Genomic DNA, 15,436 nt, shown 5'->3' on the forward strand with positions numbered 1-15,436 from the left:
TACAATTTCCATTTGCAATGTCAACACAAAACGAGTTCCACCTCACTTATGCGATCAACCTGATTACGAACAGAATTATGTATACTTAACATGGTTGGACCTCTCTTATATTCATATTTGTGAGTTAGATTAGAACGTCACATCCGCAATCTTTTTTTATGTGGCAGTAAAATCATGGTAGGTTTATTTCGGATGAGTGTTAGTGACACGCATAGTTAAGCGCTCGTAAAATGTCAAGAGCTTAAGTGAGTAGTTTGTTGTGTGGCATGCAACAACCAGGAATTACAGTTACTTCCCTACCTCACTTCCGGGACAAACTCCCTTGTTCGAGGCTCTTCGCGAGGTAGCAGTTCCTTGAAGGCAGGTTATACCTATATAAATGCACCCAGACTATGTACATGCACTTGCCAGACAAATGCCGCAGATCGAAGGTGAGGTGAGGTGAGGTGAGGTGAGGTGAGGTGCGGTGAGGTGAAATTGGGTTTTACCAAGATTATTGCACTTATATAGCGACGTGCATGCACGTGTGTGTTTGTGTGGCTGCTTGTACTAGTCCGGACTGTTGCCGGTTTATAGTGCTAGCCCCCTGAGATACCATGCCGCAGTTTAACATGAATACCCCACTCAGACACAGTATACTGACTCCGAGCCGACCAGAACTTGTTTTAGCCCCTAATGCCGAGCGTCAGACAAATACGGTAATACTAAAAATGGATTGCAGAATATTAAAACGAAACGTGCCTATCTATGCAGATCTCAAATGTCCACAAACGTATAGTTTTGGTCAATTAATTGAGTTTGAATCAAAATACATCTTCAACAATGTAATAAACTGATAATTATGTTGTTTGATAGGCATTACTTAGAAGTTGACGGATGACAAGATAGAAACAATTTTATGGATAACAACTTCTTTAAAACTGTGAAAAGCGACGTTTCGGTATAGATCCTTATACCGTGACAACAACGTCGCTTTTCACAGTATTAAAGAAGTTGTTATCCATGAAATTGTGTCTATCTTGATAATTATGACTACATACTGGGAGTTCTCGTAGAAAAGCCAGTGTCTTGATTGCGTGTTTTCTTTGATGAGAAGGTTTCTCACCGACCATAGCGTGTAGGGGTGTGATGTCCTGGGCAGGGAATGACAGTGTTTTGACTACTCTTCTTCCATTAATTAACATGTTGGGCATACCTAATTAAACTTTACTAATTCATGTTAGACCAACTCAAGATGTCTTCTGGAAATGGATATTCGCGAATGTCATAGGACTGATACGTGTTGATAACTGTCAAAGCATTTCTACAGTTACTAAACATACTTTACATCTATAGACTATTATTATATCTACCTACGAGTATATACCACTTTAGGATCTCATATTGCGGTAGTTAAAGAAAACACCTTGAAGTTCTTTTCCTTCTAAATTCAAAACATAGCCTGTATCAGAAGTGTTTGATATGTGTTGGGTCCGACTTGGCCCGGGCTGCCAAAATCAACTTTAAACTCACAGATGTATCTTCAAGTGTGTTTACATCTACAGACTACTATTATATCTACCTGTATACCACTTTAGTGTGTCATATTGCGGTAGTTTAAGAAAACACGGTGTTCAAAGTGAAGCACTTTTTCCTCTACATTTTAAAAATGGTTGCTATCAGAAGTGTTTGGCTTGTGTACGGCCGGGTTGGCCCGGGCTGTCAAAATCAACTTTAAACTCACTTTTGCATCATCAAATCATCAAATGTGTTTACATTTACAGACTAGTGTTATATCTACCAATATACCACTTTATAATTTAAAGATTTTGGTTTAGTTTGTAGTTTAACGCCGCACTCAGCAATATTCCAGCTATATGACGGCGGTCTGTAAATAATCGAGTCTGGACAAGACAATCCAGTGATTAATATCATGAGCATCGATCCAAGCAATTGGGATCGATGACATACATCAACCAAGTCAGCGAGCCTGACCACCCGATCCCGTTAGTCGCCTTTTACGACAAGCATAGTCACCTTTTACGACAAGCATAGTCACCTTTTACGGAAAGCATGGGTTGCTGAAGACCTTTTCTACCCCGGAATCTTCACGGGTCTATATAATTTAAAGAAAACCTGGTCGTTAACGTCATAGAGACTATGTTGAGAATGTACAAGGAAAAGCTTCGCAATAATTCTGCGTTAGTGCCGCAATAGTGGCGGGAAAGTTTCGCGAAATGTTCGCGAAAATAGGGGAAGTTACTTTTGAAATGTAGTGTATGACGGCGGCCTCTAAATAATCGAGTCTGGACCAGAGTATTCAGTGATTGATATAATGAGTATCTATCTACGCATTTGGTCATGTCCCATTAGTCATACGCCCATTTGTCATACTCCCAATAGTTATACAGCAAATGAGTGAGTGAGTGAGTGAGTTGGGTTTAACGCCGCTTTTAACAGTATTCCAGTTATATCGCGGCGTGTCAGCTTAATGTGGGAGGAAAGCCCGAAGTGATGCAGGTCTTAGACGTTTACCACTTCGGTGAAACCCACGAGCACGGGTATGGTGCTGACAAACCTAGAAACATAATCGGGGCGAACCGGGATTCGAACCCACAATCATAGGTTTCTGGCGTGCCCAAGGGACGCAACTCTGCACAGCGAATCGCGGCGCCTTAGACGACTGGGCCACCCGTGCCCCCATACAGCAAATGAGGGATTAGTTAAAACAACAATAGGCATATACCCTTTGGTCAAAATGGATTAGTCCACTAATTAGAAAGCTTGGGATTAGTTTAAATAAATACCTATGATATTTGAGGAACAAGTACAGGATTCATCTCAAACTATTTACTGAGTTACAAAAACACAAACTAGTACATAAAAGTGTCTATGTTTTAGACTCTAGCATATCACTCTTGTTATCATGGCAGGATTGATTGAAGTGGAATATGTTACTTCTAGGCGACGTACAGCATCATCCCTGGCTCTGTTACCGGAAGCTGACGTCCAAGATGCCTGGGTCGACGCCATGGACGATACGCAAGAACTAGACAACGCTCAGAGAGTTAATGATTATATTGTAACAACTTGGGTTGATGATGATGCTAGATTCCCCATCCCTCTATGGAATCACCACCGAAACATTGGACCTCGCACGAACAATAATCTGGAAGGCCTCCACTACCGACTAAACAAGTCTCTGCCACATCATCATCCAGACATTTATCGTTTTGTTGAACTTATCAAGCAGATTGAGAAGTCTGAATCTGCCAAGATGCGTCAAATTGACTTTGGTGCTGCTCCCCAAGGCAGAAAGCGAGTGTATCGTGAGAAGGAAAACCGACTCATCAGATTGTGGGACCAACTCCAAGAAGGTCAGAAAAACTGTGTTCAGTTTCTGGATGCTGCTGGTCATCTGTATCCAACTGACCACTAAATGTGAAACTGCAAACTCAAAATGTTAATATGTGATCCTGCGTTAATGACCATTTAACTTACAGTGATTTTGTAATGTGATTATTTAATATGTATATATTTCATATAAGATTATAGGTCATTGATGATGATATGCGCTATATTGAATATATATGCTATGCCGAGGAGCACTTAAAGAGTATTAAAAGTTTTAATTTTGTGTTTCTTGGATCATGCCACTTTAATTGTGGGTATTACAAAGGTAGTTGTTGGTGCAGTCAACCATACCATATGTTGTTTTAACCCGTATGACGAATGGGCTGTATGACTAATGGGAGGACACCGCGATACAATGACATCCGTCAGCGAGCCTGACCTCTCGATTCGGATAGGTTTCTGAAGACCAATTCTATAGCCCGGATATTCACGGGCCCTTGCCATGTTTCGTCTATAAATGTGAATATAATACGCATGGCGAGTGAAGACGTTTCTTTGTGTCTCCGCAGTTGCTGCTCTATCACTAAACAGAGAACTTCTTACATCTTACATCAAAGGGAAGATGCTATTTACATCAGCTTCCGTTGTATTACCAACATCCAAACACTTCCTCTCAGATGTTAACAAAACATTACAGAAATACTTCATTGTTTCCCCACGCTTCCAGACGCACTTTGTTGACTGGAACAGACCACTTATATTAAATATTAATGGACTTAAAGTAAGTGTTTGAAATTAAAGGTACGCCCTTGACACGCAAGAGCCTTCAACAAAAAGCCGAACAAATCGATACCCGTAACCAATGCGACCATCGTGGCAATGCACATATCTATAGAATCAATACTCTACAATATCCCCAGCAACTCTACTGCTGTTGTTCTTATCTAGTCATTCGCCTTTCTGGTCCTACGGCATCAAGACGAATCCCTCAGTCAGGTGACATTGCCTTACCCCCGGGGAATCTGTTTCGGCAGATAATTGGGACTGATTCTATGTTCTGGTGTTGACGTTTTATATTAAAGATAAGTCATGACCAAAGAGCGTATTAAATTGTGCGTCGGGGGTCTGTATTTTACCACGTCAGCTGAGGTTCTGTCAAGATTTCCTGAAACCAAGCTCGGTCAAATAAGTCCAGCGTGTCAGTACTATGACGGGACTACAGATGAGTATTATTTCGACAGAGACCCTGATGTGTTCAGCTGTATTCTCAACATGTATAGGACATCCGAGCTTCACCTCCCGTCCAACATATGTGGGAATGCCATACGACGGGAACTGGATTTTTGGGAGATTCCTGAGAATCAGATCTCCGAGTGTTGTTGGCTCATTATGTTCCAAGTGGACCAAGGCGAGGAGATCAACAAGGATTTGGCTGCCAACTTTGATAAGTCGCCCAAAGAGGACACAGGGTCACCTTGCGGAAAAGTCAGGGATCGGCTTTGGAAATGCCTTGACCAACCAAACTATTCAAGGATTGCAAAGGTCAGCTGTTGTTAGGAGTTGGATATCAGAGTTGTTTTTTAATATTGTTGTGTATTCAATATGTGTATTCGATTTGTGAACGTGATGATCATTTTACATTTTTCTTTGGACTTCGGGTAAGAATTGGCCTCCCAGTATGTAAGTCGTGAGAGGCGGCTGTATGGATCTGGTGGCTCGGTGACTTGGTTAATTACATGGTATCGTTGCTCATAATATCAGTCACTGGCACCCGTGAAGATCCGGGTTAGAATAGGTCTTCAGCAACCAATGCTTGTCATAAGAGGGGACAGGATCGGGTGGTCAGGCCCGCTGACTTGGTTGATGCATGTCATCGTATCACAACTGCGTGAATCGATGCTCATGATATCAATCACTGGATTGTCTGGTCCAGATTCGATTATTTACAGACCGCCGTCATACAACTGGAACCTTGCTGAGTGGGGCATTATACAACAAACAAACAACAGTGTTATAATAATCATAATGTCAAACCTAGAAACATTATCAGGGTAAATATTTGCCACCCCGTGCTCCGCTTACATCAGATATATTACACACATGTACACCATTCAGGGCGGGTGAGTGAGTGAGTTGGGTTTAACGCCGCTTTTAACAGTATTCCAGTTATATCGGGAGGAAATGTGGGAGGAAAGCTCGAAGTGATGCAAGTCTCAGACGTTTACCAGTTCGATAATACACTGGTATTCCCATTTTGCTGTCGGGATCCCGGATGTGAATCGAAACGTGCATTTCGAGATATGTATTTCCGAAATAGATTATTTTATCATAACCTCGCCGGCATATTGGTACAATTTGATAGCATATTCAATGACAGAAGTTTTGTACCTTAAATGAACTGCATAACATGTAACACGTCCGTGTATTTTGCCAATTTGCTCTGTCATCGCGCGGCTTGGCGAACTCCAGATCGATGATCCTGTTTATTTCACGTTTCATTGTGGTGTTTGTTGCACCACGCACTATCGTTTTGCAATGAGTCAAGTTGACAAAACCTTTTCCACTGTGATTTTCATCCAAACATATTACGATGTAAATGGAATTAATTCCATTAAGAACTCGTGTGTCAAAATAAATCTTCAGAAGGGGTAACTCTATATAGCTGAAATAAACTCAAACAGTATATTCTGTGTAAACACAACAGATACATCAATTTAATGACAGAGTGTACTACAGTTCTTTATATCAATACCACACGGAAATTCACACTTGTTTTGATGAAACAGGTTTTGATATTTGTATTATGTATTTAATCATGAAATACTTTGTTTAGTCTGACCATGTTGAAAACATATTTTCGCAAAAGTGAAAACAATAAGATTATTAAAATCAGGTGATATATCTCGTTTTGTCAGACCTACAGTCAGTCTACCTCATTGACACTATGTTTTTTTAGTAAGGTCATGTAGATCAAAAAGAAAATATAATATGAATAAGACTAAGCTTTTTGGTCAAATAAAATGTTTATCTCATCTTGTGGTTTACTAAAGTTAATATTTTGACTTGTGGCTGTATCACTCATGAAAATATTAATTTTGTCAGATCACAAGATGAGATAACTTCATGCTATCGACCGCCTCCGTGGTCTAATGGTAGAGCGTCCGCCCGGAGAGCGGAAGGTCCGGGGTTCGATCCCCAGCCGCGTCATACCAAAAGACGTTAAAAGATGGTACTTGTTGTTACCCTGTCTGGCACTCGGCATTAAGGGGCTAAAACAAGGACTGGTCGGCTCGGAGTCAGTATACTGTGTCTGAGTGGGGTATTCATGTTAAACTGCGGCATGGTATCTCAGTGCACTATAAATCGGCCTCAGTCCGGACTAGTACAAGCAGCCACACACACATACACATAAGTGCAATAATCTTGGACGCCGTTTCACCTCAACTCACCTCACTTCATGCTATCATCGTTATTTGACAAGGAAAACAAATTTCCTGTATGTATTTTTACTTTTTTTATATTTCTCGTCTAGTAATCTGGAACAGAAAAGTAAATATCATTTTGGTAGTACGCGTTCAAGATTATTGCACTATATAGCGACGTGCATGCACGTGTCTGTGTGTTTGTGTGGCTGCTTGTACTAGCCCGGACTGATGCCGATTTTATGGTGCTCGCCCGCTGAGATACCATGCCGCAGTTTAACATGAATACCCCAATCAGACACAGAATACTTCGTGCCGACCAGTCCTTGATTTAGCCAACAAGTACCATCTTTTACCGAATAATCGAACGTTGAACAGACAATCCAGTGATTGACATCATGAGCACCGTTCTTCGCAATTGTAACATGGACTATACTTTGAAAGACTCCTTTGTACTTAAATAATTTGGTTGAAAATCTTTGAAATCTTCGAAAGCAGAGCATGCTGGTTTGAACCTCATAAGTTGTGAAATGTAGACACCAAAGATTGGTCTGCTGGAATATTGCTCGACATAAAGAGAAAATTGACTATTGAAACACATATCTAGACATTCAGTCTTGTAGATAGTATTTTCTCAAATAGGAATCTTTATGCATAGTTCTAAATATGAAACAGATGGTCTATTTTATGTCTTTTCTAGTTTAGGCTGGTAAATCAGTTGCAGGAAATGAGCTATTTGACCATATTTAAACTATAGCAAATCATCGCTATATCTGAAGCTTAAATTAAGCTTGGCCAAATTCTCTTGTTTTGATTTTGCCAACCCGAGCGGATATTCCGATTCAAATGCAATCTCATTAAAATCAGACCTTAGTAGTATGAAGACATCCCATTAGCGGTCACGTGAGAACGACCTTTCATCCGACCAATCAGAGCGACGCTTACCAGATTATCAAAGTGACAGTCGGAATGAGATTTCTAATCATGCAACCTCGAAAACTTTAACACGGGGTATTCCGAACGATAGTTACGGGTTTAACGACTGAATCCATACAATCTAGACCATCTATTAACCATGCCAAAATGTTCTTTTGTTTAGGTTTCAAACTTGTAATCGAGAATTTGTCAAAATATGTTTCGAAGCGTAGTCACCAATTAGAAATTAGTGCCGCAAAGCACGAGAAAGCTGCCTTCTGATTGGTCTTTCCATTGGTCGGTCAAAGTTCGCGCAAGGTTGGTCTGACGTGACCCGTAATGGGATGTCCTCCGATCTTTGTTTAGCGGTAGCGAGAACTAAGATCTGATTTAATGAGATTGTTTCAAATGTATATATAAGGAAACAGATCAGCCAGGAGGGGATCTCCATTAGTGGCTTCGGCACATCCAACCACACCGGATTTTGTATGGAGATTAGATTTAACATCAGATATATTTTTAAGTAAAACACATTACAACTAAGTAATTCTTTTGTGGCAGGCAAAATGGTCGGTCACTTACATATTTTACAATAAAAGGTAGCTATAAGTATGTAAAACATACAGAAATGATTAATATATATATAAATACTTAATGTTATAACGATTTTTTTAGCCGTTTCTTTGATCTTGTCTGTAAGAGACTATTCCCACTGAATTTATTCAGTTTGATGTCTACTTTACCAAAGCTAACTGTAGTATTTGACGCAACGTTTTGTTGTACGCAGTTATATGTCTAATAATAGCTGATACGATTGCAATTGTAATTTTATGTAACTTTATTTTCTTAATTTAAATTTCAACGAGCATTGGAAATTAAATTTGGTTTGTTGGTCAACTCGCACTCAGAGATATTCTAGCTATGTGACGACGGCCTGTAAATATTCAAGACCTAACTAGACGAACCAGTGATTGATAATGCGAGCCACTCAATCGGGGCATCAACCAGGTCAACCAGACCACACCCTCCTGAAAGTCGATAAGAGGTGCAACAGCTAAAAACTTTGAGGACCATTATGGAAGGTTCAGAGCTGTGTGTGTGCGAGTTTGTTTGTTGAATATACGAACACTAGATGTCCATACTGGTTTCCAAAGCGTTTATTCAAAATATCAAGGTTAGTTTTAGGATTCGTATTCGTATTCGTACACCGACAGATGTCTTTCTTTTCCAAACTGTCACTCAATTTCGTTTCCGCTTAGCAGGTTGGCTCATATGTTGATTGTGATACCATGTACTGCGCAGACACTCGACCCGATTGCATCTCAAACCTCACCTCAGTGTCTGCGGACAATGCCTGCCCAATTAACGAATGAGACTAAATAACACACAGTGATCACATGGTGCCCTTGCCTTTCATGGTGATGCCAGGTGGTAAATACGAACCAGGCATCATCAAGCGAGGTCACTGTACGTTAAGTGGGACACACTAGTGTGTAATTTCACTGTTGGTAATTGAAAATCATTGTCAGGATCCGGAAACAGGAAACAGGATTTCCGGATACAAGAAGCATTTATTGTACTAGTATTTTTTTCTTTTCCCGTAAACATCGTCCGACAGGGAATGTTTCCTGGTTGGTTGGTTGGTTTGTTTGTTGTTTTACTCAGCAATTAATCCAGCTATATGACGGCGGTCTGTAAATAATCGAGTCTGGACCAGACAATCAAGTGATTAATATCATGAGCATCGATCCACCCACTTGGGATCGATGACAGCATCAACCAAGTCAGCGAGCCTGAACACACGATCCCGTTAGTCGCTTTTACGGCAAGCATGGGTTGCTGAAGACCTATTCTATCCCGGATCTTCACGGGTCCAGGGCCCACTTGCGCAAAGCGATCTTAGCGGTAAGATGATCTTAACTCCTATACTTTAACATAGGTTTACAATTGTCTTAGCGCTAAGATCGTTTTGTGCAAGTGGGCCCTGGACATTTAAAATAGTATTTAGTATTACATGCACATCAAATTGTCACACAATAACGGATTCTACAATGAGAGGCTTGTTCATACGGTAAAATCAGCTATTCCCGTTACATTAAATGAAAAAATTGTTTCTTTCTGGAAACAATTGTGTGAGTGAGTTTTGCTTTTAGCAATAACCAAGGAATACCACTGCTGGGGGACACGAGAAAATGGCTCGTCACAATTTACCCACAATGATTTTGGACTGAGAACCACGATAAAGCCTCTTAGCAAACATTTAACATTAAACTATTTTTGGGTATTACGTGCACATTGATTGTCAAACATTATCAGAAAATTATGATTGTTCATATAGCCAAATTAGCTATATGTGTATACCCATAAAATTGAATGGTCAGCAATTTGTCCATGTGTAGGTACCATTTGGCCACCAAATTTGCATATATTGCGCAGGTCTTGAAGTAAAAGAGCATTAAATTAACTGACTATGAACACAGAGGTGTTTAAATGTGATTTCGTGTATGCAATCATCGTCAATGCTGTTCATATATGACACAGATTTTATAAGCCTTGGAATCGTGTGTGACAAAGTTTAGATTTATCCTGTTTCATACGGTCGGATTATTATCTTTGCGATAGTTGGGGGTGGTGGGTGCGCACCCCTCTTTTTATTTCGAAAAAAATCTTTATTTCTGTATAGATTACCACCAAAGACAATAAATAGATCTTAATTGTGCACCCCCCCCCCCTTTTCAAAAAATTTAAGGCTCCACTGACTGAACGTGCCAAGCGGGTATCAGCTTTTGTGACTCCAGATGGACTTTATCAAATCAAAGGGATGCCACTTGGGGTCAAGAACGCTCCAGCCCCCATCCAGCTTCTCATCAATGACATTATGGATAATGTTGAGGGTGTCGAAGTTATCAATCATTCCATGGAGTGGGATAAACATGGAGAGGATCCGTGCCTTCTTTGAGAGACTCACGGAAGTTGACGGAATTAAGTGAAAAGTGCACAGGCAAATGTGCAGTTTATAGGTCATGTCATAGGACAAGGTCAGCTAAAGCCCATACAAGTATAGGTGGAAGCTGCATCAAAATTCCAAGTTCACAAAACAAAAAGGAACTTATGACATTTCTGGGTATGGCTGGTCACTACAGTAAAATTTGTCAACCTTTCTCACCTGTGGTTGCCCCTCACACATTTGCTGGGCCAAAAGGTGAAATTTGTTTTGAGAAAATTAACGCCATTCTCATGAATTCTCCTGTTCTCCAAGCACACAATGTTGAAAAATCTTTCAAATTGGGAGTAGATGCTAGCGACATTTGTGCATAAAATGAAGAACAAAAAGCAACGCCTAATGTGCTGAAGCTTGCCTTTCCAAGAATTTGATTTAGACATAAAGCATATGAAAGGCAAAGAAACCGTTATCTGATGCATTATCTGGAGTTGTTTGAATGTGATCAGTTCTGAATGCAAACATGATTTACATATTTTTAAACATTTCTCATAATTATCATTTATAATGTTTACTATTATTTATTGTACACTGCAGTTTTTGTAATTTCTTTTTTTTCAACAGTCTAGAGCATAATTGATTTTTTTTACAGAATATCAAATGGTTGGTTCCTCATTTGTAAAGGTATATTATTGTATAGTATTTGTTGTGTATATCACGCCCCCCGATGCTATACTTCCATTGTGGGACATGTTGTCGTTGCATCGAAACATGGGAGAATCGTGACAGATATCTCACTCGTACTCTTTCAGACTATTTAAAATAATGGAAATCCAAAAATGCTTTACTCATTGCTCAAACTAACTTGGGGGGGAACGGGTGGCCCAGTCGTCTAAGGCGCCGCGATTCGCTGTGCAGAGTTGCGTCCCTTGGACACGCCAGAAACCTATGATTGTGGGTTCGAATCCCGGTTCGCCCCAATTATGTTTCTAGGTTTGTCAGCACCATACCCGTGCTCGTGGGTTTCACCGAAGTGGTAAATGTCTGAGACCTGCATCACTTCGGGCTTTCCTCCCACATTAAGCTGACACGCCACGATATAACTGGAATAATGTTAAAAGCGGCGTTAACCCAACTCACTCACTCACTCAAACTAACTTGACACTCAACATTTCCCAATTATAATTTCAGATATGGAACACTGTCTTTATGCTCCTTGTGGCTGTGTCTGCTATCATCTATTGTCTGGAAACCATGTTTGAATTCCGGGAGTTTCTTCCGGGTGCTTCTTCCAACAGTTCATATCGAAAGTTCCGAAGTGGAAATAATTTAAAGATTGAACTGCTGATGTTTACGAAGGTCTACGATTACGTTTATGTCATTGATGTCATTTGCCTCTGCATCTTTACCGTAGAGCTCATCCTTCACTTCCTGTCATGCGCACAGAAACGGAAGTTCATGAAGAGGTTCCTCACCTGGGTTGACATTGTTTCGATTTCAGGTGGATGGAGTGTGTTCCTTAGCGAGATTGGATTTTCGCATGGATTCGTTCCCAAAACCTATGACATGTTCGTTTTGTATGTAGTACTACGGAGTTTGTATATCTTCCGGCTCTTTCGCTTTTTACGGCTTTCTGAGCGGTTTACCGGACTGAAAGTGATATTTTTGGCCATCAACCGTAGCAAATCGGAACTAATCCTGTTGATGTCCTGCTTCACGATTATTGCGACAGTTCTTGGATCTATACAATATTATTGCGAATTTGAAAACAATGACTTCGACACCATACCAATATCAATCTGGTGGGCAGTGGTTACTATGACAACGGTAGGATATGGGGACTATGTGCCCTCTGGGGTGTGTGGTTACCTGGTGGGGTCGGTCTGTTCTCTGCTCGGAATTCTTGTCATTCCGATGCCCATTGCCGTAATCGCTGCTAATTTCAATGACTTCTACAAGCGAAACCAACAACGTCAACAGCGGTTGAAGAAACAGAAGCGACCTCCTGATCCGTGTTCTGCTGTCAAAGTTAACCCATGTTGATCAAAGTTAACATGTTAACCCTGTTATTAAAGAAAGCTCTGTTTATTAAAGTTAACGACTGTTTATGGATGTTGTAAGTAAGTATTCATTTTTTATGCTTGTCGTAAAAGGCGACTGACAGGATCGGGTGGTCAGGCTCGCTGACTTGGTTGTCACATGTCATCGATCCCAACTGCGTGGGACCCGTGAAGATTCCGGGGTAGAATAGGTCTTCAGCAACCCGTGCTTGCCGTAAAAGGTGACTATGCTTGTCGTAAAAGTCGAATAACGGGATAGGGTAGTCAGGCTCGCTGACTTGGTTGATGCGTGTCATCGATCCCAATTGCGTGGATCGATGCTCATGACATTAATCACTTGATTGTCTGGTCCAGACTCGATTATTTACAGACCAACGTCATATAGCTGGAATATTGCTGAGTGCGGCGTTAACCAACAAACCAACCAACCAATTGCATGGATCGATGCTCATGATATCAATCACTGGATTGTCTGGTCCAGACTAGACTATTTACAGACCGCCGTCATATAGCTTGAATATTGCTGAGTGTGGCGTTAAACAACAAACTAACCAACAAAAATGAAATAGAAGATAAAAAATGCCTGTTGTTTATGTTCTATAAGGAGAAATTGTGCACATGAGCAATACAAGTCACAGGTATGGCAGAACTCTTTGGGAGTGGGTTAGTATGGTTTTATGCCGAAAGCAATATTCTAGCAATATCTTGGCTGCGCCCCCAACTGAGCTTCACTAATTGTACCCATGAAGGGTTTCGTCGTGACGAACCAAAGTTTTAACCACTGGGTTGTCCTATCACACAGCCTGAAGGAAAAAGGAAAGTATACCGAGATCGTTAACTGAAAACTGAAGAAAAAAACTGTTGTTAAATTTGATTACGTCTGTTTAACCATCAGTCATTCCTGCGACAGTTTGTTAAAAGTAATATGTGGCTGGGTAGTTTTGTGCAAAAACATATTGGTTCAATTAAGACTGGGTAAGAAATGAATTTGCAACGACATGACCCCTATCAGGTTTGAAATGTAAATTTATGCCGAAAACCCCGAAATATGTTGATTTTCAAAGATAAGATGCCAAAGGTTTGTGTATTTTGCGATTATTTGTTCATTATTTTTTAAATATATATTTAAGACAATATTACCGATAACAGGAGTGCTGGGAACAGACAGTAGATCGCCACCTGAAATGATATCTGATACCTTAACAAGGTGAGACTGCATCTGGAATATTCAGCATCATGATAGTAGCCTGATTTATGCCTTATTATTATTATTATTATTGTTATGATGATGATGATGTACAGATTTCAATAAAATATGGAGCAAAAAGGGTTTTGGTTATGCTGGCAAAGTCAGGCCGGTTAGGCTTATCGTCAGCTCAGAGCCCTTGCCCCCTCTACACGCTGACCAGAAGGGCTGACAAGTCGAACCCACCGAGAACTTTTCGGAGAATGTGAAGACTTCCCAACACTGCAGCCTTCTGGATCACCCAGATTGTCCGAAGGGCTCTATTCCTGGCAACAAACCCGGGTACTCTCCCAATGTCAGTCAACAGATTGGGAGGTACCAAACCTAAGGCACCGAGAACTATGGAGAGTCGGAGAACTTGGTACATGGGATGTAAGAGTGAAATTCCTAAAGTGAGATCTGCATATTTGCCATGTTTTTCCTGAATCTTGTCAATAACATTAGTGTCGAAAGAGACGGAAATGTCAAAGATATAAATGATTTCATCGAATTTATCAAAAAGGACAAGATTAGTTTTGTTGACCTGGATGGTCTGAGGATGTAAACGGACCTATTCCAAAGAATTTTGTACTTATAATTTTCCATGACGCCCTCTTCATATTCTGGTTCGTACCATGGATGGACCTCTGTGTCAAAACCACAAGCATGGCGAAGACGGTAATAAAATGATTGAGCCACTCCATCATTTCGCTTCAGATACTGTGTTTGTGCCCAAGCTGGGAATCCACCGAGAATGTGTTGGGCAGTCTCATTAAATTCATTGCGTATTCTACATTTCATATTTACATTTTGATGCAAAATTACACACAGACGGTTTCGAGTGGGAAGCTACTGGTCCTAAACAGCAAACAGAAAGCCTTCTGTTTCACTTTTCAGGCCAGTCGACTTTATCTTAGCGAAGGACTCTGCGGGGTTGCTGATCATCTCAACACACGGCACATAAACTCGATGCAGTGATCGTTCAGATAGTCTCTCCTTGAAACTCAGTCATGGTTGACACTCATTTTTGTTCCTCCAGCAGTACAGAACCATCAACAAAATCAACACTGACATTGAGATTATGTCCCATATACTTGGCTCGTTTAAGAAAACTATGTAATGCCTTGTTCAAATCACGAGTCTTGACATGCTTCACAAGAGGATCATCAGACAAATAAATGTGTGCAAAGGTGCACAATACAATTCTATCACGAAGAGCCTCCAGGTTAATCAAACCACGCCCTCGCTTTATGATTGGTAAATATAAACGATTGAGGGAAGAGCTGGGGTGGTGGGATCTACATTGTCGGACATGATTCTTCGTGTTGCGTGCGTTCAGATTTGCTTAAGTCTGCATTGTACTCTGTCCGAAGTTTGTCCTTAATATGGGCATCCTGGAGTTTGTCCCTAATATGCATCCCTAAGTACGTATAGGCCTGACCTTCCACGAGATGGTCATTACCTCCCCCTCCAAGTAAACTGACTGACCCTCCCAATTCTACCTTGCCACGTTTCAGATGAATAATGTTGCATTTGTCGA

The 15,436-nt window shown here is 40.7% G+C and overlaps 1 protein-coding gene across 1 annotated transcript; it reads left to right on the forward strand.

Annotated features, from left to right (window-relative positions):
• The first annotated feature begins 4,317 nt into the window (after positions 1-4,317).
• Positions 4,318-12,763, forward strand: LOC139455565 (potassium voltage-gated channel protein Shaw-like). The gene is made up of 2 exons (XM_071237116.1): positions 4,318-4,875; positions 11,803-12,763. The coding sequence occupies exons 1-2, from the start codon at positions 4,423-4,425 to the stop codon at positions 12,652-12,654; spliced, it is 1,305 nt and encodes a 434-aa protein (XP_071093217.1). The 5' UTR covers positions 4,318-4,422; the 3' UTR covers positions 12,655-12,763.
• The last annotated feature ends 2,673 nt before the right edge of the window (positions 12,764-15,436 follow it).

Source organism: Haliotis cracherodii, unplaced genomic scaffold (genome assembly GCF_022045235.1).
Source record: "Haliotis cracherodii isolate W230 unplaced genomic scaffold, xgHalCrac1.p SCAF_11, whole genome shotgun sequence".
Taxonomy (NCBI): Eukaryota; Metazoa; Mollusca; class Gastropoda; order Lepetellida; family Haliotidae; genus Haliotis; species Haliotis cracherodii.

What these genes read in the sequence shown, in the direction of transcription:
- LOC139455565 (XM_071237116.1), top strand. Translation starts at nt 4,423, where the DNA reads ATGACCAAAGAGCGTATTAAATTGTGCGTCGGGGGTCTGTATTTTACC. An exon ending in ACTATTCAAGGATTGCAAAG is followed by an intron (nt 4,876 to 11,802) that starts GTCAGCTGTTGT and finishes TTATAATTTCAG; the next exon opens with ATATGGAACACTGTCTTTAT.